The 27595-nt window shown below is 42.2% G+C and overlaps 1 protein-coding gene across 1 annotated transcript; it reads left to right on the top strand.

Moving 5' to 3' along the window:
- Positions 1-27354, top strand: STAG3 (STAG3 cohesin complex component; the record flags this gene model as incomplete). Its single annotated transcript, XM_081298166.1, has 33 exons — positions 1-164; positions 1125-1227; positions 1794-1910; positions 5225-5321; positions 6483-6559; positions 6841-7045; positions 7800-7951; positions 11261-11334; positions 12431-12554; positions 13060-13158; positions 13369-13448; positions 14120-14227; positions 14477-14591; positions 14737-14842; positions 15012-15115; positions 15377-15469; positions 15579-15668; positions 15891-16091; positions 16210-16280; positions 16379-16466; positions 16911-16991; positions 17068-17160; positions 17283-17451; positions 17561-17697; positions 18548-18649; positions 19153-19301; positions 19518-19646; positions 19740-19897; positions 24707-24887; positions 25127-25228; positions 25508-25589; positions 26986-27057; positions 27222-27354. 33 exons carry the CDS (start codon positions 1-3, stop codon positions 27228-27230), a joined length of 3732 nt encoding a protein of 1243 aa, XP_081154292.1. The 3' UTR covers positions 27231-27354.
- Positions 27355-27595: the final 241 nt, after the last annotated feature.

Genomic DNA, 27595 nt, shown 5'->3' with positions numbered 1-27595 from the left:
ATGCCTACCCTGAGGTCCTCCTCTCGGCTTCATAGCTCATCCTCCCCAAGCAGTGTGTCCTCCCCACTGCACAGAACTGTTGGAAGTACACTGAGGGCATTGTCGACTTCTAGTTCCTCCATCAATCTGCCCTGTGATGACAGGGACTCGGACCCTTCAGAGGGGTGAGTGGTGTTGGTGAGAAGCTCTTGCGTTTTGCTGCTGCCTCCTGTATCTTCGGGAGCTTTCCTTACTATCATTTTACTGCACTGGTTGTAATAGGTGTGAAAACCTCAGAAAAGCTGTACTGGTTCAGAACAGTGATCCGCTAGCTGTTTCTTGGCCACCCTAAACCGTGTAGATATCAAGAAGAGCACCTCTTTAATCTGTCACTCAACTTGCAGTCTAGACATACCTTGAACACATTTCTGTGTTTAGCCAGTATAAATGCTGATGGTGGCTGGGGAGTAGAAAATATTACAAGTAAAGAGTGCTTTATTTGTTGTCTGACAAATTGTATGAATTTTTTAGTTGGTGTCCTGTAGTTCTTGTATTTGGGATTTTTTTTTTAAACAGGTCCTTCCATTCTCTGTTATGGTTTATGAGTTTAAATTCCGTTATAGTAGTATATCTTGTTTTTTATCTTTCTAGTGAAAAAAACTAAGGATTTACTTTATTCCCTGGTTATTTTAATTGATCTTCTCTTAATCATTTCTCTTTCTGTGAGTACTACTACTGGGGATCAGATTGTATCAATGTTTCAGACTTTAACTCCAGGCACACATTATTCTCTTACTTACATTTGAATGGTATGTAACTTCCTGAGCCATGCTGATTTTTCTCCACATAGAACAGTAGTTCCTCTGCCTATGAATATAATTTGATGCTTTTATTTGGAGAGACTATTAAGAAGGGATTGTCTTTCACCCATCTCAGTACCTTATTCAGCTTCATTGCTTTGAAGTGAAAATTTTCCTTTAACTTCTAGTTCCTCCATCATTACTTGTGACAGTAAGCAATCTCTTATAATCTGTCTTTTACTTATGGAGGTAGAATACAGTTAGAGACAAAGAAAAATTTTAATTAGCCCTTTATGGTAGGGGAAAGGAGTGGTTTTATTTAAGGAGTACCATACTTCTTTATAGGGATAGTCACTCTCTATCAACTGATGAAGGCAGTGACTTTGAAGAAAGCCTGAGACGCAATGTGAGAAAGAGATCAGCAAAACGACCACTCAGAACACCACCAGTGAGTCTGTTTTGTTTTGGAACCTGGTTTGGGAAGCAGCAAAAGAAAACCTAGAAGAGGCTCAGGTGATATAGTTAGTGAAAGAACACAATTTGAAAGATTCTTAAGGGACAGAAATAGGAAGGAAAAAAATTTGAAGAGAAAAGAATAAAAGAGAGCATTAGGATTTGGAGGTACAGGAATAATGTTCACAGACTTTAAAAGGAGAAAAGGTTAGGAATAATAAACCACATGTGAAAAAATGAGTTCTTTTCAGATGAGACAGTAATGCATATTCTGCTGTGAAATTGGCAGCTTAAGCCTACTTTGTTGTTTTTTCCAATACTGGGGATTGAACCTAGGGGCACTTTACCACTGAGCTGTACATCTCTAACCTGTTTTACTTTGTATTTCGAGATAGGGTTTCAATAAGTTGCCCAGACTGGTCTTGAACTTGGCAATCATCGTCTCTCAGCCTCCCAAGTAGCTGGGATTAAAGCACCTAGCTGGCTTAAGTCTACTTAATGTGATAATGATGAGACTGAGTGCCAATACCACTCACTTTTTTATATTTCTGATCTTACTAGGTGGCAAAACACCCAAAGAAGGGGTCCCAAATGGTAGAAGGTAAAATCCAGAAAAAATCAGAACCACCAACCAGCTATCTCTTTGATTCTGTGAAAACCGCCAAAAGTGACATGCAGGTAAAGTAAAGAGTCTCATCTCTATTTTTTGATCCTCCCTCAGTCTTTGTAAGGTGGGAAGATAAGAACAGGTGTCTTCAAATTTGATTTGATATGGACATTTTAGTGAGTATGCATGTATCAAAAAAGATAATACCAGTCAGGCGTGGTGCACTCGCCTATAATCCCAGCAGCTCGGGAGGCTGAGGCTAGAAGATCTCAAGTTCAAAGCCAGCCTAAGCAACTCAGTGAGACCCTGTCTCTCAATAAAATACAAAAATAGGGCTGGGGATATGGCTCAGTGGTCGAGTTGTCCTGAGTTCAATCCCCGGTACCAAAAAAAAAAAATGAAAAGACCATGAAGTTAGTTCTTGGAATGGTACATCCTTGAAGTGGTTCAAGAGAGATCTTGGATGACAAAGAATATTCTTTATGGAAAGGTATCACAGAACAAGAGGCAAAGAGAGCACTGGGTGAACTAGGAAGGAAGCCTGGATCTGGATATGGATGGCAGTTTATTCACACTTGTTAATTTTTTACCTCCACCTTGACAAATACATCTAATTACTTTTCACTCCCCACATCTTTTATCTGTCGCATATCTATAATCTAAAAGTGAATAAGGCATATATATGTAGATTTAAAAAAATGATCACCCTTATCTCTAGCCCCCAGCTCAAAAAAATGATCTGTAGAAGCCCATGGCATATCGTCTCTGCATCCTACTCTTCAGTTCCCTTACCACCCAGAGACAACCCCTATACTAAATTTTGTATTAATCTCCTATCTTTAATTATAGTATTACCACTAATGAATGTGTTCTTTAATTTATATAACTGAATCATTTTTTAGTCTTTGACATGTTTCAGTTCACATTTTTTAAAAATTTCATATCAATGTATAATATAGATTTTTTGTCATTTCTAGAAAAGTATTTTAAATTTTCAAATATGGAGTTTTACTGGTTAGGTTTTGTTACTTGATTTCTAACTTTATTGCGTTGTTATCAGAAAATGCAGTCTTTGAAATTTATGGAGACTTAGCTTTGTGACCTAGCATTGTCAGCTCCCAAAACTGTTGGTACTTGAAAAGGATGAGTATTCTTCAGTTATTAAGTACTGTTCTCTTGAGTGAGATTGTGTAAAATGTGTTAAATGTGATACTGTTTTGATATTTCTACTGTTGCCTTTTGGGTTTTGTTCTGTTCTGAATTTTTTGGGTCTCTGTGGTAAATCAGTTACAGAGAGAGATGCTTTAAAATCCATTAAGTTAACTTCTTCAGTTATCCCTTTTGTATTCATCCCTGTTTGCTTTAAATATTTTGACACTTTTTATTTGGATATAGGTTTAGAATTGTTATAGCTTCCTATTAAATCAAACCTTTTGTTGTTATATACTGGCACTCTTTGAAAATATGTTTCGTCTGATATTAATATATCTTAACACTCCTTTAACTTTGGTTAGAATTTTCCTAGTATCTTTTTCTATCCTTTTAATTTTCCTATGTGTATTTGGGATCTGTCTTTTACATACATCATCCATTTGATTTTGTTCTTTGTTCATTTTGCTGATCTTTAAAGAATTTAGTCCATTAACATTTATTGTTTTTGTTGATATATTTAAATTAATTTCTACCAGTTTCTTGACCTCCACTGTATCTTTTCCATTTTTGTTTTCATTTTACTGGCTTTATTTTGATGTCTTTTACCAGGACTGTATACATTTTAAAACTAATTGTTCCTTCCAACTTATAAGTAATCGTGTATTCAAAACAGTGTTGGGCTTTTCAAATATTGCCTCTTCCTCACTTATTTTCTGGAATTCAGTTAGACATCGTTAGAATTTCTCAGTTTCTCGCATCTCGTTTGCTATTTTGGGTGTTTTATTTAATTCAACTTTCAGTTCACACATCTCTTATTCTGCTGTGACCAATCCACTTTTTTTTTTTTTTTTTTTTTGGTGCTGGGGATTGAACCCAGGGCCTTGTGCATGCAAGGCATGCACTCTATCAAGTGAGCTACATCCCCAGCCTGACAAATCCACTTTTTTTTAATAAATATATTTTTTAGTTGGACACAATACCTTTATTTATTTATTTTATGTGCTGAGGATTGAACCCAGGGCTTTGAACGAACTAGGCAAGTGCTCTACTGCTGAGCCACAACCCTTGTCCACCCACCCCCACCAATCCACTTTTAATCCATCCGTTGAAGATTTTTTTTTTTTTCATTATTAGAGTCGGAATCCAGGGCCTCAATGTGTCAATGTGTGCTAGGCAAGCACTCTACCACTGAGCTACATCCCCAGCCCTTTTTATTTTATATTTTAGACAGGATCTCACTGACTTGATGAGACTGGTCTTGAACTTGCAATCCTCTTGCCTCAGCCCCCTAAGTATCTGGGATTATAGGAATGTCTGTTAAGTGTTAAATATTTTTCACTTATACCAAGTTTGTTTGGACCATTTTCAAATTCTGTCTTTCCTTCTGCTTTCAGGGTTCTCTTTTATTTTTAAATCATAGTAATCATAATCTGTGATAACTTCGGTGTCTAAAGTCTTTGTGAATATAATCTGATGTCTGTTTTTTTCTAATTCTTTTTTTCAGTGTCCTGGGTTTTTTTTTTAATATGTTTTACTAGGTTTTGTGAAAATGATCCACTCATTTTTCCTGGAGCTCTATGTGTTGGAATTCTTTGGGGCATGGGTCAAAGGTGGGTTTTTAAGAGAAGAACCTGCATTTGCTTCTGGTAGTTGCCTGGAGGCACTCCATTATCATTTTCAATTAAGTTTTCTGATCAAGATTATTCTTATCATATAGGTAGAGTACATCTGGACATCAAATCCAGATATGAATTGTCAAATGAAAGTTCATTTTTTTATCTCCACACCACACTAAGGTCATAACAAGCTAGTTTTCTTGGTGTCCCTGTCTGAACTATAGATTTATTTTCATTCTTGCTTTTGTGAGGCTGTGACTGCAGGACATAGCTTTATGTAGATACCTTCTCTCATACCACTCTTTGAAAGACATTAGACTCTGTCCCCTGTGCTGTGCACTCCAAACAGCCATCTGGACACAAAGTCAGGATCCCTAGGGTTTATTGAACCCCTCAGGGCAAAAGTCAACTTACTTGCCTCCTTGGATTGCTTACCTTCACCTCATTTGGAGCCTGTATGGAATTCTACCTTTGGTTTTAGTTCAGCAATACATTTAAAAAGATGTTTGTATTATTTTTAATCAGAAATTTAGATGCTTTAGTTGGAAAGACCAAATAGGATTTCTGTTCTGTTATATTGCTAGAAATAGAAATCATCCACTTTCCCCCCTCCCTAGTCTTTGGTGGATGAGTGGCTGGAGAGCTATAAGCAAGATGAGGAGGCAGGATTCCTGGAGCTTATTAACTTTTTCATCCGATCCTGTGGATGTAAAGGTGAGAAAACTCCTACCCCTTTCTCTTTCTGTTCCCACCCTTCTGCTCCTATGTTCTGAAACTCTTCATTTAAACAAGTAGGATTAGACATTTCCTAAATAAAGGAAGAAGCAAAACATATGGAGAGTTTCACTTATTTAACTATATTTTTGATAAGTATATAGGAAAATGATTCAGTAGTGAACTGTGTTGGGTTTTTTCTCTTTTTTTCTTTTTTTTAAGATAGAAAGAGGAGAGAGAGAGAGAGAGAGAGAATTTTTTTTTAATATTTATTTTTAGTTTTCGGCGGACACAACATCTTTGTTTGTATGTGGTGCTGAGGTTCGAACCCGGGCCGCACGCATGCCAGGCGAGCGCACTACCGCTTGAGCCACATCCCCAGCCTGAATTGTGTAGGTTTTGAGGCAAGACCTTTTGGGGGAAAATAATCATCTTTATATGATAATAATGATGTTCACAAATTGAAAAGTAGACTATCAAATGCCTTTTAGTTGGGCTGGGGATGTGGCTCAAGCCGAAACACACTTGCCTGGCATGTGCGGGGCGCTGGGTTTGATCCTCAGCACCACATAAAAATAAAATAAAGATGTTGTGTCCACTGAAAATTGAAAAATAAATATTAAAATAATTCTCTCTCTTCTCTCTCTCAAAAAAATGCCTTTTAGTCTTTGTAGATAAGATAACCTCTTATTTTCTTACTTCTTCTCTCTTATTTTCTACTTCTTTCTTTCTTTTCTTACTTCTTTCTTCCTTTTTTTTTTAACTACTTCTTTTTTTCTGATTTTCTTACTTCTTAGTCATTCTAAGTAAGCCAGGTCTCCACATGCCATGGCTTAGTTATATTAGGGCAGATGGTATTGATCTGATTGTATTGTTAGAATCCATCATCTGGCCTAGTTTGTTTCTTTGTTGTTGTTGTTGTTTTATTCATCTGGAGTCTTTTTTTAAAGCATAGTTCTCCACTTGATTCCTTTGGGTTTTCTAGAGAGGTTTCCTCATAATGGATACACAGTTGAATGGTGTAAGTTTTAATTCTTCTAATTCCTTACCTGATTGAGCATATTTCAGTATGTTCCCTAGCTTATCTTCAGATGTTATCTGTAAATGATCACAGTGTCCTGTTATTTTCCTCTTAAGTACCTCATCTTTTCCATTCTTCAGGCACTGTGACCCCTGAGATGTTCAAGAAGATGTCCAATTCAGAGATCATCCGGCACCTAACAGAGCAGTTTAATGAGGTGGAGGAAGACAACCAGGATCCTCTTTCTCCTCTTACTTCAAAACTCAAGGCCTTTTACCCCCTTCTCTGATTCTGGGAAGTAGGATAGCTTTTAGAAGGAAAGCTCAACTTCTTGAGACTCATATTATTTGATAAGCCTCTGGAGCTGGGAAGGATATCAGGAAATTAAGTATATTGGAGATTAGACTGTTATGCTATTGGCTTCATGGGCCTGATACTACCCCCCTCCTAAAAAAAACAAAAAACAAATTTTCCATTCTTTTCATAACCCTTATCTAGGACTCAGGGGACTATCCCCTGACAGCTCAAGGTCCATCCTGGAAGAAGTTCCAAGGAAGCTTCTGTGAATTTGTAAGAACATTGATCTATCAGTGCCAGTATAGCCTCCTCTATGATGGCTTTCCCATGGACAACCTCATCTCCCTGCTCACGGGCCTCTCAGACTCCCAAGTTCGTGCCTTCCGCCACACTAGCACCCTGGCTGGTGAGCACTTCTTACTCTTGTGTATTCTTCTGGGGTTTGGTAGGACTGTTCCTCTCTTCTGTGGTTCTAAATCATCTTTCCCACCTGCATTTTAATTTTTTGTTTGTTTGTTTTGTAGTATTGGGATTGAACCCAGGGGTGTTCTAACACTGAGCTGTATCCTCAGCCCTTTTTATTTCATTTTTTTGTTTTGAGACAGGGTCTCACTGAGTTTCATAGGCTCATCTCAAGTGCAGTCCTCTGGCCTCATCCTCCTGAGTTGCTGGGATTGCAGGAGTGTGCCACCACACACTGCTTGTATCTTAGCTATACTTCAGTTGCATTGCAGCTTTTATGCCAAATCTCCATCCAGATTTTCACAAGTAGATACGTGAAAAGGGATAGATCACAGTAATAGTTTCCAACCTTAATATCTTTCTCTAAAGCTCACAATATGCTGAGGGTTAAAGTCCAAAAGGGGTAGCGAAAGTCCACTCTAGGGTAGGATAGGATGTCTTAGAACTTCGGGGTCACTCTGCTTCTCATTTTCTCTGACCGTTTTTTCTTCTCTTTATTTTTAAAAAATTTTTTTAGTTGTAGATGGATAGCATACCTTTCTTTTATTTATTTTTATGTGGCACTAAGGATTGAACCCAGTGTTAGGCAAGCACTCTGCCACTGAGCTACCGCCCCAGCCCCTTTTTCTTCTCTTTTAAATTTATATTCCCTCCTTTGACTTAAGTGATGATTTCTTTGTTGTTTTTCCTGACTCAAGCCATGAAGCTCATGACCTCCCTGGTAAGAGTTGCCCTCCAGTTGAGTCTACACAAAGACAACAACCAGCGACAGTATGAGGCTGAACGAAACAAGGGACCAGGGCAGAGAGCCCCTGAGCGGCTAGAGAGCCTGCTGGAGAAACGCAAAGAGGTGAGGAATGTCCCTGCTTCTTCCCTTCCTCTCTCCCAGCTTCCATCCACTGCTGTTGCAGACTACTTTATCAGACCATGGCACTTCTGAAAGGCTGTTCAGCACAAACCCTAAGCAGCCTTTCAGATAGGGAATAACAGAGTCTGGCAACAGCTATACCACGCTCGTCCCATCAGAGATCATTGTGTGCTGTTCTTGTTTCTGAGTGTGGGCTCAAAAATCATGCCTAGTGAATTTAGAGTTCTCTATATTTCCATTTTTGTTCAGTTTCCATTTGTTTTCAGCATTGGAAATGTTTAAGTGCTCTATCTGCAAGGAGTTGTGACTTTTACATTAAATGTAGAGGTCACCATAGTAGTACCTGTATAAGGACAAGGGAAGCCAAGTATTCAAGAAATGGAAATATAGCATTCCTTCTGTTCCAGTTAGGTACTAGCTTCATGGCCTTAATGTAACCTCTCAGTTTTCAGTTTTCTTTTCTTTAAAAAGAGGATCATTCTGGGCTGGGATTGTAGCTCAGTGGTAGAGCACTTGCCTAGCATATGTGAGGCACTGTTCAATTCTCAGCACTGTATGTAAATAAATAAAGGAAAAAAATAAAGGTCCATGGACAACTAAACAAAATATATGTAAAAAGGAATAATTCTACTTTTTTGTGACTTTAAGTGAAATGAGAGTAAATTGACTAGCTTTATTTCCCTTTAAACTTAAGAAGATCACTGGAGAACATAAGCCCTAGTAATATCTTCTACACTGATTAAACTTCAAACATCTCTTTTTTCTGTGATGAAGTGAATACTGATTGTTTCCTCTCTACTCTCCATTAATATCTAAGACTCCTCAACTTTGAGGTTAGCCAGACACATCATGTCTAACTGTACCGGTTGGCTTTCTCCAGCCCTCATAAAAGATGACTTCTGCGAAACTTTCTATTCCCTTATTCTCTTTTGCTGTTTTTCACTGTCGGGGTAATCTTAAGGGCTTATGTATATTAATAGGTCTATCCAGAATCTTAAATTATGTATAGTAGTTTACCCTTATCTGCAGTTTTGCTTTCTGTTTTTTACCCACAGTCAACCAAGGTCCAAAAAAATATAAAGTATAATTATATATTTTAAGAGAGAAACCACATTCACATAAGTATATCATTATAATTATTCTATTTTATTAAGTGTTGTTAATCTCTTACTGTGCCTAATATATAAGTTAAACTTTATCATAGCTGTGTGTATAGGACAACACAGTACAGGTTAAGCATCTCTAATCCAGAAATCTGAATTCTATAGTATTCATATTCCAAAACTTTTGCCAGTATGACACTCAAATTTTGCATTTTGGAATATTTCAGATTTTGGATTTTTGGATCATGTTTGCTCAACCAGTAAAGTCTATCCATACATTCCAAAATCTAGAAAACTTTAGAAACATTTTTGGTCCCAAGCACTTCAGATAGGGGATATTCAGTCTGTGTATATAGGGTTTGGTGCTCTCTGCAGAGAGCACTGGGCATCCACTGGGCCTCTTGGAACATATCCCCTGTGGATGAGAGTAGACCACGTACACTAGTGCAGATCTTTTTTTGTCTTTGGGTTCTTGCTTCATCAGTTATTATTCTTCCTTTTTGTCTTTAATTTTTCCCCCCATATTGTTTTCTCATTTATAAATGTATATAGGCTCTTGAATCTGTCCTTTGAAGAACTCTGCTTCTCTGTGATTTATTTCTTTCCTCCTTTTTTAGGGTTGTATTTCCTTATTTTCTTCATGTCCACTTGATTGAATCCTTTTTGCTACTTAGTTCCTATCCCCATTTCTTTGAAAATTTTCTCTCCAAACCTCTGGTTTCCTGAATTGTATCACCAGTGCCTTTCCTCAATATCTCTTATCTAGACTTCTGTAGAATCTGGTACTCATTTATCTTCTTTCTTTCAAGGACTTCCTTTCTTTTCCTTGAAATGTGAAAATTTTCAGACATTCAGAAAGATAAGAGACACTGGCATACTGGATACCATATATGCATTATCTAGTTTAACAATATTTCACAGTATTTTATTCATTTGTTTGTGGGTTGTTGTTTTTTCTCATACAGTAAATTATAGACATATTGATTCCTCAGCCCTAAAGACTTAAGTATATTCTCTAAAAAGTAATGTATTATTGGGCTGGGGTTGTAGCTCAGCAGTAGAGCGCTTGCCTGGAATGTGCAAGGTGCTGGGTTATATCCTCAGCACCACATATAAATGAATGAATGAATGAATGAATAAAGGTATTGTGTCCGACTACAACTAAAAACTAAAAATAAAAAGTAATGTGTTATCACATAATCCAATACCATTTTCATATCCAAAAATTAATGATTCCCTAATATTTTTAATTCCAATTCATACTTAAATTTCCTACCCTTGTCCCCCCTAAATTCTTTTTACATCTGGTTAATTCAAGCCAGGGTCTTAAGTGAGAAATTTACATTATATTTGGTGACTGGTGTTTCTTAGACCTTTTAAAATTTAATTTAACATCAGTCTTCCCCCATTTTCCCCCATATGTTGATTTATTGAAGAGGTGGGGGTCAGTTGTCTCCAAGTTCCCTTTCTGCTTATAATTCTGCTTTTGATATCTATCATTTACCTAATCCTAATTCAGTTGACGTTGGGGTGAGGGGCTGTCCTGGCCTTGCAGGATGTTTAGCAGTATCTCTATCTTCTATCCCACCCCAGTTGTAACAAGTGAAATAATCTTAAAACACTGCTAAATGTCCTCTGGGAGACATAATTGCCCAGTTGAAAACCACATATCTAATCTGTTTTTTGCTAGTTCTTTTTCATTTATCAAACCACACCTAGTAAAGATGCATTTTCTGGGCTGGGGATGTGGCTCAGGCGGTGGCGCGCTTGCCTGGCATGCGTGCGGCCCGGGTTCGATCCTCAGCACCACATACCAACAGGGATGTTGTGTCCGCCGAGAGCTAAAAAATGAATATTAAAAATTCTCTCTCTCTCTCTCTTTCTAAAAAAAAAATGCATTTTCTGAATTACTATTAATCAAAACATTCATAACTACCACTTAGAGCTTCTGAATAGCAAAAATAATCATATATAGAGGAGATAGTGTTTTATCAGACACAGAGAAACCTCTGAGGCGTTAGTTGATTTTATTGTTTCCTCTAGAATTAAAAGATCTAAAAGGAAACTTAGGACACCAGGGGTTCAAACTGTGTCCTGTGATAAATAGGAAGTAGGTAGAAGTTATACTTTTGTAGCCTTAGGCTTTTGGGGTACAAGAAAGATTGATCTGTTCCTCCTTATCCTCCAGCTCCAAGAGCATCAAGAAGAGATTGAGGGGATGATGAATGCCATCTTCAGGGGTGTCTTTGTTCATCGGTACAGGTGAGCTAATGGGCTCCTCTCACTGAAGCAGCTGTTCCTTGGTTGTGGAGTCTGTAAGATTCCCAAAATATTTAGTTAGCCCCAGAAATAAGGTAGCTGGAATAAAAACTCTTTACAATGCATGTTTTAAATTAGTAAGATTCTGTTTATCCCACATACAAAGGATTTTGTAAGCTCTTCTGGGAGAGAAAATAAAAGGATAAGGCATTATTGAGTATTCTGGTCCAATGTTGCCCAAGGTCTGGCTCTGTTCCTGCCTGTTATCTTTTTGAGGCTGGAGACTTGGAAGGACAAGAGCAGAGAACCAGGGGCAACTTTTCTGAGGCATATGTGTGGCCCAGCAAGCCTTTTCCTAACTCACCCTATTGTTTGTACTGAGGGCAGGGGAGTTTTATACTGTTTAAAGACTGGTAGAATTAAATTAAACATTTGTAGTACTCCAAAAATTAATATTAAAGTATTTGTAGTACTTAAAAGTTTCTCACTTTATCTAGATTTCAGCTTCTGCTTTTCTAGAACCTTTCACCTGATTTAATCTTTTTATTTTTTAATTTTTTTTAGTTGTAGTTGAACACAACATCTTTATTTTATTTATTTATGTTTATGTGGTGCTGAGGATCGAACCCAGGGCCTCACACGTTTGAGGCAAGCACTCTACTGCTGAGCCACAAACCCAGCTCCTGATTTAATCTTTTCTTGAAGTAGAATTAAAATATACACAGGTTAGCCAATAATTAAACGAAATTTCAAAATCAGTTTTAAAAGGGGATGTGATGAGCAAGATGGTACATGCTGGTTCAGTTATCTCATAGGTTAGTTACAGAAAGGAATTTACTTTTATATTTATTGTGTTTACATTGGGAAGGAAATTGGAAAAACCATGGCACCTGGCATTCATCAAGAAAACAAATTCTTTAGTCACACTGTATGCATATATGGAAATAGCCCATTGAATTCCATTAATATGTACAGTTAGTGTTAAGGAAAATAAAACAGTAAGACAAAAAAAATAGTTTGTGTGAGAGAGGGTTTTCTGATAGGATTGAAAGTGAGTTTGGAGAGAAGACTACAGAAGTCAGTTTATATCTCCATCTAGGGACATCCTTCCTGAGATCCGGGCTATCTGCATGGAGGAGATCGGGTGTTGGATGCAAAGCTACAGTACCTCTTTCCTCACTGACAGCTATTTAAAATACATTGGCTGGACCCTGCATGACAAGGTAGGAGTCACATCAGTCTCCATTTTCCTGTTCCCCTCATCATCTTCCCTGCCCAGGACTCTTCAGCTTCTCTTGGTCCTGCCACTTAGACATTTCACCTGGTGAGCATTGATCAGCCCATCAAGGCACTGAACCTTGAAACTTCTCAGTACTAGGAAGCATAGGATAAGGTTGAAGAGAAAAAGACACATCCAGGAGACACTGTGCCTTCAACCCTAAGGTGTAACAGGGAGAAAGACTCACTAAGAAAAAGCAAGAAAATTACTGATAGATTAGTAACTCACATGTGAGAGTGGTAATTGTAGGATCCTTTTCATCACAATTGCTCAATTCTGAGATTCTTCTGTATTTTAAGAAGACAGCTGTTCATTTTCTCTTTCATCTCAGAATCCTCATCGTGAGGGCACCCAGGTCCAGAATGAGGACTCTGCAAGTCCTCATGTGGAGGCTCTGTAGGAGTGAGTGATCAGTCGTGTTTTCTTTCTTGTTTGTCTCTCCTCGACAGCACCGGGAAGTCCGTCTAAAGTGCCTGAAGGCTCTGAAAGGGCTGTACAGCAACCAAGAGCTGACATCACGCCTGGAGCTCTTCACTAGCCGCTTCAAGGTAAGATGGAGACACTGCTTCTGTGCTGGACTCTTTGCAGTGTATCCTGCTTTCCCACCTCATGTCTTTCTGTATCATTTGCTTTGATATTTTATTACCTATTCCAGCATCTGCTTCATCACCCTTTCTTTAGGAATCTCTCAAATTCTAGGAGATGTGATGTTTGGATTGGGTACAGTGAGATACTGAGCAATGTTCTTTTTCTGACAGGACCGGATGGTTTCCATGGTCATGGACAGAGAGTATGATGTGGCGGTGGAGGCTGTCAGGTTGCTAACCCTTATCCTGAAGTGAGTCGTGGGAATGTGTGAGGCAGCATGTCACAGACACCTTTGTAGCATCAGGCAGGCCCATCCAGAGTCCTTGCCCCACCTGTCACAGGTTAACTCTTAGGTGCATGTTGAAAATAAGTCATTCCTGAGTTGGGATACCTTGAGAGGGGAAACTGCCTGTTTCTCTAATTTTCCATATTCCTCTATTTTCCACTTTTCATTTAAAAGTTCTTTGAGCCAGGCATGGTAGTGCATGCCTATAATCCCAGTGGTTTGGGAAACCAAGGTAGGAGGATTACAAGTTCAAAGCCAGCCTCAGCAACTTAGCAAGGACCTACGCAACTAGAGAGACCCTGTCAATAAATAAAAAGGGCTGGGGGTGTGGCTCAGTGGTAAAGCACCTCTGGGTTCAATTCCCGGACCAAAAAAATAAAAAGTATTCTGAGAGTCGTATTCTCATTGTTTTTGCTGGTTTTAGCCCTAGAATTGCCAGAGGACAACACCCAAATGCACTTTTCTCTCTTTTTTTTTTAAAGAGAGAGAATTTTAATATTTATTTTTTAGTTTTCGGCGGACACAACATCTTTGTTTTGTGTGTGGTGCTGAGAATCCAACCCGGGCTCCACACATGCCAGGCGAGCGTGCTACCACTTGAGCCACATCCTCAGCCCACACTTTTCTCTTGACAGGAACATGGAAGGAGTGCTGACCAGTGCAGACTGTGAGAGCATCTACCCAGTTGTATATGCCTCCAATCGTGCCCTGGCCTCTGCCGCAGGGGAATTTCTATACTGGAAGTGAGTGGGTCTCCTTGTGCATTTCTTTCACACCATCCTCTGTCATTTTTCTCATCAGCTGCCTAAGGACTCTCCATACCTATACAGGTCTCTCTTGACACCCCTTTTCCTCTTAATCCCTTGGGCTTCCCTTAGCTCTGTTCCTCTTTTCCATGCATCCTTTCCTTGGGCTGTTTCTTTCTCCATGGTGATTGCCATGTGCCTCACCTCCTCCTGTGCTGTGCCCTTTCCTTGTGCCCTCCCCTCCAGACTCTTCTATCCTGAGTGTGGGACAAAAGCAGGGGTTGGAAGAGAGCGACGCCGAAGTCCAAGTGCTCAGAGAACTTTCTTCCATCTTTTGCTGTCCTTCTTCGTGGAGAGTGAGGTGACACATGAAGGGAGAGTCAGAGTGTTGTGCAGAAACCTGAGTAGAGGACAGGGTGGCCACTGTGGGAAGGAGGGTGATGTTTATCAATGCTTCCTGGCGCAGTTTTCCATCACATTGGTAACACCCTGTGCCCTCTTCACAGCTTCATGACCATGCCGCTTACTTAGTAGACAGCCTCTGGGACTGTGCAGGAACTCAGCTGAAGGATTGGGAGAGTATGACAAGCCTGCTGCTGCAGAAGGACCAGAGTACGTGCTGCCTGGTAGCTGGGGACAGGGACCTTGCATCTCAAGTTAAACCGGAAGAGACTGCTTGCCTGCTTTATAAAAAGCAGCAGTGGGCATGGGGTGGGAGTGGAATTTTAGATGGTGATTGGCTCATATGTCAATTCTGTTTTTGATCCTCCCACCAACCCAGACCTGGGCAATGTGCAGGAAAACACACTGATAGAAATCCTTGTGTCCAGTGCCCGGCAAGCTGCGGAGGGTCACCCGCCTGTGGGGCGGGTCACTGGGAGGAAGGTATGGCATGGGCCAAGTTGGGTTGGTCAGCAGTATTGAAGTCAGATATGTATTCTCTCAGTATTCTTAAGTCCTCATTTAGGGCACTCCATCTGCCCCCAAAGGATTTTTTTTTCCCAGCAAAAAGAAATCTGAAGGGAGCTGCTGAATTCTTTTCTCCTTCCTGGGCAGAAAAGATCATGGGGAGGAGGGATGCACGGACATACCCACTGCACCTGGCATTTCTCCACGTTTTTCACCCCAGAATGACACTCATTCCAGGGCCTAACTGCTAAAGAACGCAAACTCCAAGCTGATGACAAGGTGAAACTGACTGAGCACCTCATTCCCCTGTTGCCCCAGCTCCTGGCCAAGGTAGAGCAGCCCCCATTCCGCACCAGGCACAAGTGGGTAAAAGGAAACAGCCTAGAGGAGGGATGGGAGAAGAGTTGGCAGCCCACGTGCACCCTCTTTATCACCACAGTTCTCAGCCGATGCAGAGAAGGTCGCTCCCCTGCTCCAGCTTCTCAACTACTTTGACCTCAGCATCTATTGCACTCGGCGCTTGGAGAAGGTGAGGAGGTGGGAAGATCTGTTTCCTACACCTCACTGCCCACCTGCTAGGGCTGGAGGGGTCTACTGTCAACATCTTTACAGGAACCTGGGTTCCAGAAAAATCCAATAAGCCCTTCCTTTCTCAGGCATCTTTTCCTTGAAGTTCATTGCTTTCAGCCCTGTTTCTCACCTTCCCACCCATCTCCTCCACACCGTCTTCTCCCACCTTTCTCCCTTTCAGCATCTGGAGCTACTTTTGCAGCAACTCCAGGAGGTGGTGGTGAAGCACGCAGAGCCAGCAGTGCTTGAGGCTGGAGCGCATGCCCTGTATCTGCTCTGTAAGCCTGAGTTCACTTTCTTCAGCCGGGTGGACTTTGCCCGCAGCCAACTAGTGGATCTGCTGACTGACCGTTTCCAGCAAGAGCTTGATGAGCTGCTGCAGGTAGGAGCTGAGGCTGAATGGCGGGACACACCAAATGAGGGGGAGAAGGCCCCAAGACCTGGAGCATGGATGGATGAGTTTTGGGAAAATCCTACTGTGGACCTTCTCTCTTCCTCAGTCGTCGTTCTTGGATGAGGATGAGGTATACAGTCTAGCAGCCACTCTGAAGCGGCTCTCTGCCTTCTACAAGTGAGTAACTTCCCTCCTGCTCCCTCACATTTCTGTGTCTGTGGAATTGATTCCTTTGATTCTGCTCCAGCATAATGTTTCCATCTCTCTTCACAAAGTGCTCATGACCTGACTCGCTGGGAGCTCTACGAGCCATGCTATGGACTCCTCCGGAAGGCCGTAGACACTGGAGAGGTTCCTCACCAGGCAGGTAGACAGGCTGGAGATGTGGAAGCAGGAGAGGCATTCTTAAGGATTATTCTGGGTTGCCACCTCTCCCAGGCAGGCCCAGTCACAGGGTATAAAGTGGGCACACAGAGGAAGATCTGGTGGGGCTGCCGCCTCCATCCTCTTTTGAAAGGTGGACCAGGCTTCAGTTCCTGGAAACTGTCATCCTCTCCAGTTTTCTAGGAATCAAGAAGACAGGGATTCTAGGAGACCGTGAGTGATATTTTGCATAGAATAGCTGCCTTTGGAGTCTGTTTTAAATATCAGTTTATCTCCACCAGAAAAGGGTTTCCTTTTCTCTCTCCTCCACGCTGGGTCTGAGCCCATTAGCCTGCCCATCTCTCCCTCCTCGACTGCCTCCCCTTCACCATCGCTCTTCGTTCTCCTGCAAAAGCTCATTTTTCTGACATTTCATGGTTACAGGTGGTCCTTCCAGCCTTGACTCTTGTCTATTTTTCCATTCTCTGGACACTAACCCACATTTCAGGGCCAGATGCTTCCCAGGTGAGTGTGGGTCTGAGCAGGGACTAGGACGGAGGAGCCATGTTGTCTTGCTCCTTGTAAGCCATTATCTCTGCAGAAGCAGATGCTGGATCTTAAGAGCAGAATGGTGGCCTTCTGTGAACTCTGCCAGAGCTGCCTCTCAGATGTGGATCCGGAGATCCAGGAGCAGGTGAGCATTTCCTCCAGAGGGAGGAGGAGGCGAGTGTTGGGGTCTGAGGAGTTAAGCTGGCTTTGTAATTCCAGTCTTATAACAATTCTGTTTTTTAATCATCCTCTTTTTTTTACCAACAGGCTTTTGTCTTATTAAGTGATATACTTCTCATCTTCAGCCCTCAGATGATTTTAGGGGGGCGGGATTTCCTGAGACCCCTCATCTTTTTTCCAGAAGCTTCTCTCCAATCTGAGCTAGCAAGCTTCCTCATGGACCATGTCTTCCTCCAACCTGGAGACCTGGGCAGTGGTACAGGGACTCTGTGCTTGGGGCTCAGGAGGGTTTGGGGCTGGGCCTGGCTCAGTGATTCAGGGTGGGAGATGTAAGTGTGTGATTGCATTCTGCCTTTGATGGGCAGGACATTCCCAGGATGATCATGTACAGATAGAGCAGCTGCACCAGCGGCGCCGACTCTTGGCCGGGTTCTGCAAGCTGTTGCTCTATGGGGTTCTAGAGCTGGATGCAGCCTCAGATGTTTTCAAACACTACAATAAGGTATAGTGAGACCCCACAGCCACAAAGAACAGGGGACCATGTTGAACAAAGCCATGACTTGAGACACTATGACATCTCAGAAATGAAGAGGGATGGATTTGATGGGATCAGGCTTAAAAAGGGAAAGTAGAAGGGAATGGCAGTAGGAGTTTAGAATAAAGAAAAAAAGTGGGGTCTTGGGTTGTGGCTCAGCAGTACAGCGTGCGCCACATAAAAACAAATAAATAAACAAAGGTATTGTGTACAACTAAAAAATAAATATTTTTTTAAAGAAGAAAGAAACCAAGTGACTCAGTAGTAAATAATTATGGAGAAAAAGCTATTAAGACATCCAGTAGAGGGGAAATAGCTGCTTCTTCCCATCTAGAAATCTTTTTTCTCCAACCCACTCCTCTGAACGGGGTAATATAAAAAGGAAAAAAAAAAAAAGAATGGGGGAAGGATCAATGCTCACTACATACCTAGATGTCTCAACCCACCGTTGTATTAATTTCTGTTTACTGAGCACCTCCTATGTACCTGCCATTCCAGACACTGAGGGCACAGCAGTGAACAAAAAAGACAAAAGTCCTGTTCCCTGGGGCTTCCTTTGTAGTGGGAATACATGTGGAGACTTCAGTGCTAAGCGAGAATGGGCACTGGCAGGCCTCCTCCTCCTCTTCACCAAGAATTGGGCTCCAACAGTTTATCCCTGATGTGTTTTTTTTCTTTTACCTAAACTCTGATTTCTTTTGGGCTCTGCACCTGTTGGTTAGAGATGAGGTCTAATCTGAGTTATCTTATGCTTAGATTCAACAAAACAGTGTTTTCCTGTGGTCAAACATAACGTTCTCCATTTCTTCTCATGCAGTTCTACAATGACTATGGTGACATCATCAAGGAAACATTAACTAGAGCAAGGCAGATTGATCGAAGTCATTGTTCCCGAATCCTACTGCTGAGCCTGAAGCAGGTGTTGCTTCTCTCCCGAGGACCTCACACCTCTGGCATGCCTTCCTGTAGTTCCCCACCTCTTTGTCCACCTTCAGAGAAAGCAAGACATTAAGAAAAGGCCCTTTCCTATTTTGAGTCTCTACACAACAGGCTCCTTCACACCTAGTAGATCCTTAGAAAATGTGCTTCTAACTAACCTGGAACTTTCCATCTCCAATCCATAGAAATCAACTATCAGCACCTAGAGCAGCAAAGATGAGATGATAGGGAATCCCTAATTATTTTTTTCAGTCTGTTCTCTTGCAGCCTTCTTCAGTTACTGTAGATGTCTTTGTTAGAAGGGCTAAGGCTCTGTCTGCTGCAGAGTGTCAGGGATCAGGGCAGTGTCCTGGGGGCAGAAAGAGTAAAATTAGGAGATGGCATCCCAAGCCCTTGGGAATTTCTGAGGAGAAGGGAATGTTGTGCTTTTCTAGTGCTGCCCTGTTTTTCCCTCTCCCAACACACCATGTCTCTTGGACACAGCTGTACACAGAACTGCTGCAGGAACAGGGGCCTCAGGGCCTGAGTGAGTTGCCAGCTTTCATTGAGATGAGGGATCTGGCCCGGAGATTTGCCTTGAGCTTTGGACCCCAGCAGCTGCACAATCGAGACCTGGTAGTCATGTTGCACAAGTGAGGAAGTGCTGGGTTAGAGGCTGGGTACAGAGAAGGCTGAGAATGTGGCCCTGGATGGGGAGGGTAGGCCATGAAGAAGCAGTAGTAAGGTTGTTGGTGGGCATGTTCTCAGAGATGAGTGGGGATGGGAAGGGCACACTTGGATGAGATATCTCAGCCCTGGGAGGGAAGTGGGAAGGGCCTGTCTTACTAAAACAGTTCTGCCCACTCAAGGGAAGGCATCAAGTTCTCCTTGTCTGAACTTCCTCCTCCTGGTTCCTCGAGTGAACCCCCAAATCTGGCATTCCTGGAGCTCCTTTCAGAATTCTCCCCCCGCCTCTTCCACCAGGATAAGCAGCTGCTGTAAGTTAGAGGGTGGGTGAGCAGAGATGTGGATGCAGAAAGGCTTGGGCAAGGGCAGCCCACCCCAGCCTTTCCGCTCCACCCCTCCTTCAGACTGTCTTACCTGGAAAAGTGTCTGCAGCGTGTCTCCCAGGCACCTGGCCATCAGTGGGGTCCAGTCACTACCTACTGCCACTCCCTCAGCCCTGTAGAGAGTGCAGCAGAGGCCAGCCCTCAGGGTCATCCCCGCTCCAAGAAAAGGCGCATCGAAGGTACAGTGCTAAGGCTGGGCATTGGGTACTCAGCACTGCAGTTCTTTTTTTTTTTTTTTAATCTTTATTTTGTTTTATTTATTTTTATGTGGTGCTGAGGATCGAACCCAGTGCCTCACATGTGTGAGGCAAGCCCTCTGCCACTGAACCCCAGCCCAGCACTGCAGTTCTGGTTGCTGCTGCTTGGATAATCAGGAAATGGTCTTTGGTCTCCTTCAAACCTTTTTTGTCAAATATTTCATCAAGCATCTGGTCACAGCTTGACCTGCTAGTAGTGTGTTTTCTAGCATACATTTTAAAATGTGACTTTTTAAATATTAACAGCTTTATTTAAATATAATTCACATACCATAAAATTTACCCTTTTAAATTGTACACGTCAATGGTTTTTAGTATGTTCATCAAGTTGTGCAGCTATCACCACTATTTAATTTTAGGACATTTTCATTATTCTAGAAAAAATGGTGACCTATAGCAGTCACTCTTCTCCCCATCCTCCCAGTCTTACACAATATCACTAATCTTCTCCCTGTCTCTGAATTTGCCTGTTCTGGACACCTTATCTAAATGGAATCATACTGTATGTAGCCTTAGGTATCTGCCTTCTTTCACTTAGCATGTTTTCAGGGTTCATCTGTGCTTTTTCATGTATCAGTACCTTCTTTTTTGTGACAGAACAAGAGTCCGTTGTATAGGTTCACTTTATTTATTTATCTGTTGATTGACATCTGAATATCTTTTTTTTTTTTTTTTTACTGTTACATGTGATGCTGTTAAACATTCATGTACAGGTTTTTGGGTGGACATATTTTCTTAGTTCTCCTGAGATGTACGTGGGAGTGGAAATGCTGGGTTATATGGTAACTTGCATTTAAGTTTTTGATGAACTGCCAAGCTGTTTTCCAAAGTACCTATACCATTTTACAGTCCCATGAACAATATTTGGGATTTCAGTTTCTTCACTTTTTCTCTGATACTGGTCTTTTTTAATTTTATTCATCTCCTAATGACTGTAAGGTTGTATCTCATAGTTTAAATTTGCATTTCTCTGACTACTGATATTGAGCTTCTTGTATGCACTTATTAACAATTGATCTTCTTTGGAAAAATGTCTGTTTAGATCCTTTGGGAGGCTCTTTGTTTGTTTTTTGAGGTGCTAGGAAGCAAACCCAGGGTCTTGTACATACAAGGCAGCCCTCTGTCATTGAGCCACATCTCCAACCCCTTTTGCTCATTCTTCAAGTGAGTTGTTTGTTTTGTTATTGTTGGGTTGTAGGAGTTTTTATATGTTCCAGATATAAGATCTGCTTTTGAAGTATAGGATATGCAGTAATTTTCTTGAATTCTGTGGGTGTTTTTTTCACATTATTAATAGTGTCCTAAGTTCAGAATTTTGATGAAATACACTTAACCTATTTTGCTTTTGCATTTGGTATCATATCATAAGGAATCATTGCCTAATCAAAATATTTATATTTGTTTTTTCTTCCTTTTTCCTATTTATTTTTTCCTATTTACTTTTTGTTTTTCCTTTTAGCTCTTAATTTGTGCTCCATTTTTTAAAAATCATTTTTTAGTTATAGATGGACAGAATGCCTTTATTTTATTTGTTAATTTTTATGTGGTGCTAAGGATGGAACCCAGTGCCTCACACATGCTAGGTAAGCCCTCTGCCCCTGTCCTCCATTTTTTTTAAATGTTTCTTTAATTGTCAGTGGACCTTTTATTTATTTATATGTGGTGCTGAGAATCGAACCCATTGCCTCATGCATGCTAGGCAAGCACTTCACCACTGAGCCACAACCTGAGCCCCTGTACTCCATTTTGAGTTAATTTTTGTATATTGTGTGAGATAGGGTGTGATTTCTTTTTATTATTTTTTTGCTTTGGGGGGCGGGGTAGGAGTTTTTTGCAGTGGGATCTTGCTGTGTTACTCAGCCTGCCCCCTCACATCCCAAGTGGCTGGGACTGTAGGTGTCCACCATTGCACCCCACTTTTAATGTCTTCTGTATACCACCTGAAATTATATTTTACACCATTAGGAAACTCTACTTTTATCAATTAACTAATAAACATTAAGGGCCTACTATACACAAGACTCTGTGTTGAGTATAGTAGGCCCTTAACGTAACTTCCATCTAATCAGAAAGAGGAAATACATTTCAGAAAAAATCTGAATTATGAATACTCACCAATAAATAACTGCCTGAGGGTTTGTACAAATGAATGCTATAGAATCCAGAGAAGGAAAGTATCCTTTTGTTTAGTTGGTCTATAAAAGGTTTACCAAGAGGGTAGAATTTAAGCTGGAGCTTTAAAAATGAGTAAGAATTATATAAGACAGAGGAAAAATGTGGTCATGAGGGGCTAGCGGAACAGCATGTACACAGACAACATAGAACGATGTATGTTGGCCAAAGCATAGATGTTTCAGTAGGTTTGTGTAAAGCAGAAGGTCTGCAAAGGTGAGATAAAATTGAAAAGACTGGTTCTGCTGTTCAGTCGGTGGATTCTGAGCACCGTGTGGTGAGAATATAGCAGTAAACACAGACAAGTAGTGATAAAAATGCTGTGGTAAAAAAGCAGGAAGTTGAGGGAATGCCAGAGGGGGCACAGGAAGGAGAAGGCCTCCCAGAGAACATGAATGTTGGGCAAAAACCTGGAAGAGGTGCTACAAGATGTGCTAGGGCACATTAATTTGTTAATTAATGTTGTAACAAACATTAGTTGTTTGAGCATTCAGCAGTGTATGAGGGGGGCAACACCAGACAGGCAGATCAGGAACTCCACTGACTAAGGTTCCCAAAGGTGTTTGCTGAAATAAGAGGAAGGAAAGTATGGGACTAGTTAAAGTGGAAAATCTAGTTAGAGGTTAGTGGGTGGTTTCTTACTGGTTAAGCTTAAGTTTTGATCTCCTAAATTATGCACATTTACTCTGAATTGGGTTCTGATTTGCCTATGTGGAAATCCAAGGCACTGGAACTGTCTCCATCTAATGGCCTCCCAATTCATTTTTTTTTTTTAGCAGAAGTGAAGGAGGGTTCCTAAAGTATATCAAAATAATAGGGAGCAGCCAGTCCAAAGGCCATGAAAGGGAATGCTCCCAGTGTGTTCAAGGAATAGCAGAGAAGACCACTATGGCTAGAATGCAGAGTATATAGGATTTTCAACCAAAGAAGTCACAGGAGCCTAGGGGTATATGGCAGACTAAGGACTTTGGTATTTACTTTGAGTGCATCAGGAAACCACTGGAAGAACATATGGTCTGTGTCTACCAGGGACCCTTAACTGATGGTAGAGGGGCAAGCAAGAAGAAAGAAGGCTGTTCGAAAAGTTGCCCCACTTGAGGAGAGTGCCCAGACCAGGGGATGGGGGAGGCGGCGAGGAGTGATGGGTTCTGGAAGTATTACTAAGGAATATCTGATAGAATTCCCTGACAAGTTAGATGTTGGATATAAAATAAAAGGGGGAGTTGGGAATGACTCCAAGGACTGGGAAGGATGGAATTGATGTTCTCTGAGCAAGAGAACACTGTGAATGGAGCAGTTTGTGGGGAAATGTCAGGATTTTGGTGCGTCCAAGTGCAGATGTGTGGCACACAGTTGGAGATCAGAAGTTGGAGTTCAAGGGAGGGCTAACAGCTGGGGTCAGTTGGAAGTCGGCAGAGACTAGGTGATATTTATAGGCATGAATCTGAAGGACTAAGGAAACAAGTGAAATGGAGAAGAGTAGAAACCTTTATACCATAAGTAGGTTGGGGAGCTTAGGAGGATCTGCAGGAAGGCCCAAAGTTTCCTCTCTGAGTACAGGTTCATGGATGTGGCTCTATTTTCTACAGCCCTTCAAGTGAACCAGTGGCAGCTCACATTGAGTTGTTAAGTTTCAGTGTACAAAGTTGGCTGTGAAGGAGAGTAAGTGGGGGCGGGTGGACATTTACCATTGACAAACATTAATGTCCATTGACTGGAAATTTAAAATAGCATCACCTGAGTTTTCTCAGGCAATGGAAACCTCTGGTAAGATCTGTCCATCATCTGCAGTCTTCATGGGAGGGGTCCTCCACTCAGCCTTTCTGTCAGAACTACACTGATATTGTAGTCATAGCTATTTATATATGTCTCTATTTCCGTGTGTGTGTGTGTGTGTCTGTGTCTGTCTGTCCATCTCCCCCCCATCCTCCTCCCGCCTGCTTGTCGCCACCCCCCTTTCTTCAGGCTTTCAGAAAATCTTTTTTTTTTTTAAAGAGAGAGGGGGGGGAGAGAGAGAATTTTTTTAATATTTATTTTTCAGTTTTCGGTGGACACAACATCTTTATTTTTATGTGGTGCTGAGGATCGAACCCAGCGCCCCGTGCATGCCAGGCGAGCGTGCTACCGCTTGAGCCACATCCCCAGCCCAGAAAATCTTGTCTCCCATTTTCCTATTCCTCCCTGGCCCTCACACATCCACTCTGGCCTCTGATCCCAAACTCTGTTGCCATTTTAAGCTCTTTCTGACCACAGAAATCTGGAACGAATAGGATCTCAAATGATCTTTGTTGCTTAACTTGGGCCTCTCAATCTTGGCAGACCCAACCCTCTCCCACATTCATCTTGATGAGTTAACTGTTTATCTATGAAATGTACATTTATATCTTTCCATCTTGTTTTTCTAAGCTGTGTAGTAAGCTTTTCTTGGACAAAGCCTAGATACAACCCTACTTTTACACAAAGAACAGCGGGACTCTGTTCATTTTTTAGATGAAACAGAATGAATCATAATAGGTTTTCCATTCTCTTCCTAACTTTCCCTTATTAAATCCTGGGCAGGTCTTGAGAAAGTGAAACAGCCTCACAGAGAGGATGTCTCCTCATCCCAGGAAGAGAACCTGCAACTGCCTAGCCTCTTGCACACACCCATCCTCACCTCCACCACTGTGAAGAGCAGGCCTCTGCTGGAGGAGCTGGGAGAGATGGAAGAAGGCAGCTCAGCATCAGACTTCACCCACAAGTGAGCCAGGGGAGCATCAGGCTGGCTGCTTTTTAGAGTTTCTGTGTGTCCCCCCTCAGGATGCCCTCCACTTGACACCTTGGGTGCTTCTCTAAGGCTTGTCCTTTTATTTTCTTTTTAACTTTAAAATGTCTCCCCCTATACTCTTAAGCTTTTCTCCCCTTTGATGCCAGCCACCCAGCCTCCTTGTTTTACCCTTTACTTTTATCCTGTCACTGATCCTGCTTCATTCTTGACAGCCGGCCCCTCTCAGGCCCCCAAAGGTCAAGGTTCTTGGGTACACAGTATTTCCAGACTCCGCACAATCCTTCAGGCCTTGATCATGGCAACCAGCTAACTCGGTGAGCTTTCCTCATCCAATTCCGTCTTTGCTTCACATCTGTCACCCACTCTGAGGGGATTCTCATCTTGGCCAGTGTTTTTCTGCCAGTTCTTTTTGGACTTGCCTTAACCCCACAATACTTCCTTCCAGCATAGTGTGAAAGCCCAGAACTTAAAGAACTGCTTTCACCGAAGCAGGGATGAGAACCGGGAGCCCCACTTCTTGGGTGCCTTTGAGAAATTCTCAGGGGCCCTTAAAGAACAGTTTGAAAACCCCCTCTCTCTGTCACTGTTGTCAGACTCAGCCTTATGGAAGAGGATGAAGAAGAAGAGCTAGAAATTCTGGATGAATCAAGTGAAGAATGGCAGGATATTGACAAGGTGAGTGAACCCAGCCTTCCCCTCCTCCAGAACTGCAGGCCAGTCAGTGGGAGGAGCACAGGGATTCTCTTCTTGGTCCTGTGGATACCTTTGGCTCTGAATTTTGCTTAGGACTTTCTGAAAGAAACATTGAGAAAAGGAAGGAAAGATTATTACTGCAGACTGCTTTTATTAAAGAAATAAGGAGCCAGGCTTGGTGGTGCATGCCTGTAATAACGTCTGCTCTGGAGCCTGAGGCAGTAGGATTGCAAGTTCAAGGCCAGCCTCAGCGATTTAGCAAGATCCTGACTCAAAGTTTAAACAAAATGTATCCTAGTAGCAGAGTGGGTTAAAAATGGCAAAAAGGGTTGGAATAGCACTTCCCTTTCTGTCCCCAAATAAGTATTATTGCCTCTGAACCTTCTAAGAATTGGAAGGAGCCCTAGAGCCAGGGTGGAAGGTCATCAGGCTACCCTTGCAGCCCATTTAGTAATTCTCCCCGACACAGCCATACCCCTCCTTCCCTTCTCTGCTAAGAGGTCTGTCCCATCCCTGTCCTTCCACAGTCCCTTCTCTGCCCTGGCCACTCACTTCCCCAGGAGAAGTGTTCCAGTCTAGTGTGAAAGATCTGGGAGCTCAAGGGACCTGAGCACCAGCCCTCAGTTCCATGGCAAGTTAGTTTGTTGCCCCCTCTCAGCCTCCATTTCCTCAGTTACACAAACTACAAAGTACAAGCACCTTGTAGAGAACAAAGGGCTGTGTCTTAGTTCAGGCTACCCTAACAGATCACCATAGACTGGTGGCTTCTAGACAGCATTTATTTCTCACAGCTCTGGAGGCTGGAAGTCAAAGCTCAGGTTAATGAGCACAGTGGTTTCTGGTGAAACTACTGGTGTCCTCACGTGGGGGAAGGAGCAAGCTAGCTCTCCAGCTGCTGCTTCTAATAAAGGCACTACGTGCATCACAAGGGCTCTGGCCTGTGGCCTAAATGCCTCCCAAAGGCATTTACCTCCTCATACCTAGAACTGTGGGTTATAGATTTGAGGGGGACATCATCCCAGACTAAGCCATGTGTGTCTTCTGCTGTCATTCTCTTGCTCTCTCCTCTGGGGAAGGGAAAGAACAGAATAGTAGAGGAGAGCAGGGGAAAGGAGGCTGTTCATGCTCAGAGGAGAACCCAGACAGTGACACTCCATACCAAAGACCAGCAAGCAAGGTCTCTTTCAGAGGCTTCCATTCTCTGGTTCCAAAGCTGAAGGCTCTTAAGGGGCTCAGTAGGCCAGGAGAGAAGGCACTTCTGTAATGCCTGGTGTGTGGTCCCTTATGCTGTCCTTTTGAGGCTGAAAAAGGAGCTGGTTCCACATGATGGGTAGGAATGGGGAAAGTCCTTTCTGACTTTTGATCCCATTTCCTCTAGCAACCTGGGGACCACTCTTCCTCCAGTGAGCCCGGGCTGGACCTCTTAGACACTACAGAGCTGAACATTGAGGTAGGTATACCCAGAGCAGAGCTGGTGTGCCCTCGAGCAGCACTTTGGCTGTCTCTGGAGCTTTAGGAGGGGAAGTTAGAATTTTTAGCTGAGGATGCAGCCTTCTGGTTGCACTTTGGTCTGTTGCTGTGACTTCACGTGTCCTTTTATCCTTCTCCTTACAGGATTTCTGACAGGACTCTGGGCCTCTCCCCATCTTCCCCACCTGAAGCACATGACCACTTGGAAAAGGAGAAAGAAACAAAATAAAGCCTCTCAAGCCCCAGCCCTGGCCTTTGGAGAGTTGGCCTTGCCTTTCTCACCTACCTTTCCTGATGGTGATGGGTAGAGAAGCCATGAGCCCCTGTCCTCCCTAATGCACCATGGCTCTGTCCCTCTGTCCATTTTCTATTTGGAGTGGGGTGGAAGGTGTCACCTCTGTAGTGGAGAGGTACTGCCTCCATGCATTTAACGAGTCCCTGGTTTTCCTGTTGGGACTCCTTCCCCAGACTCCTGAGCCTTGGTGATGAACTCAATAAATGTGTTTGAATCAGCAAGT

This window comes from Spermophilus citellus, assembly GCF_964194105.1.
Source record: "Spermophilus citellus genome assembly, chromosome: 6".
Classification (NCBI taxonomy): Eukaryota; Metazoa; Chordata; class Mammalia; order Rodentia; family Sciuridae; genus Spermophilus; species Spermophilus citellus.
Note: the sequence above shows the minus strand (reverse complement) of the source record. Positions and strands in the feature narration are given on the sequence as shown.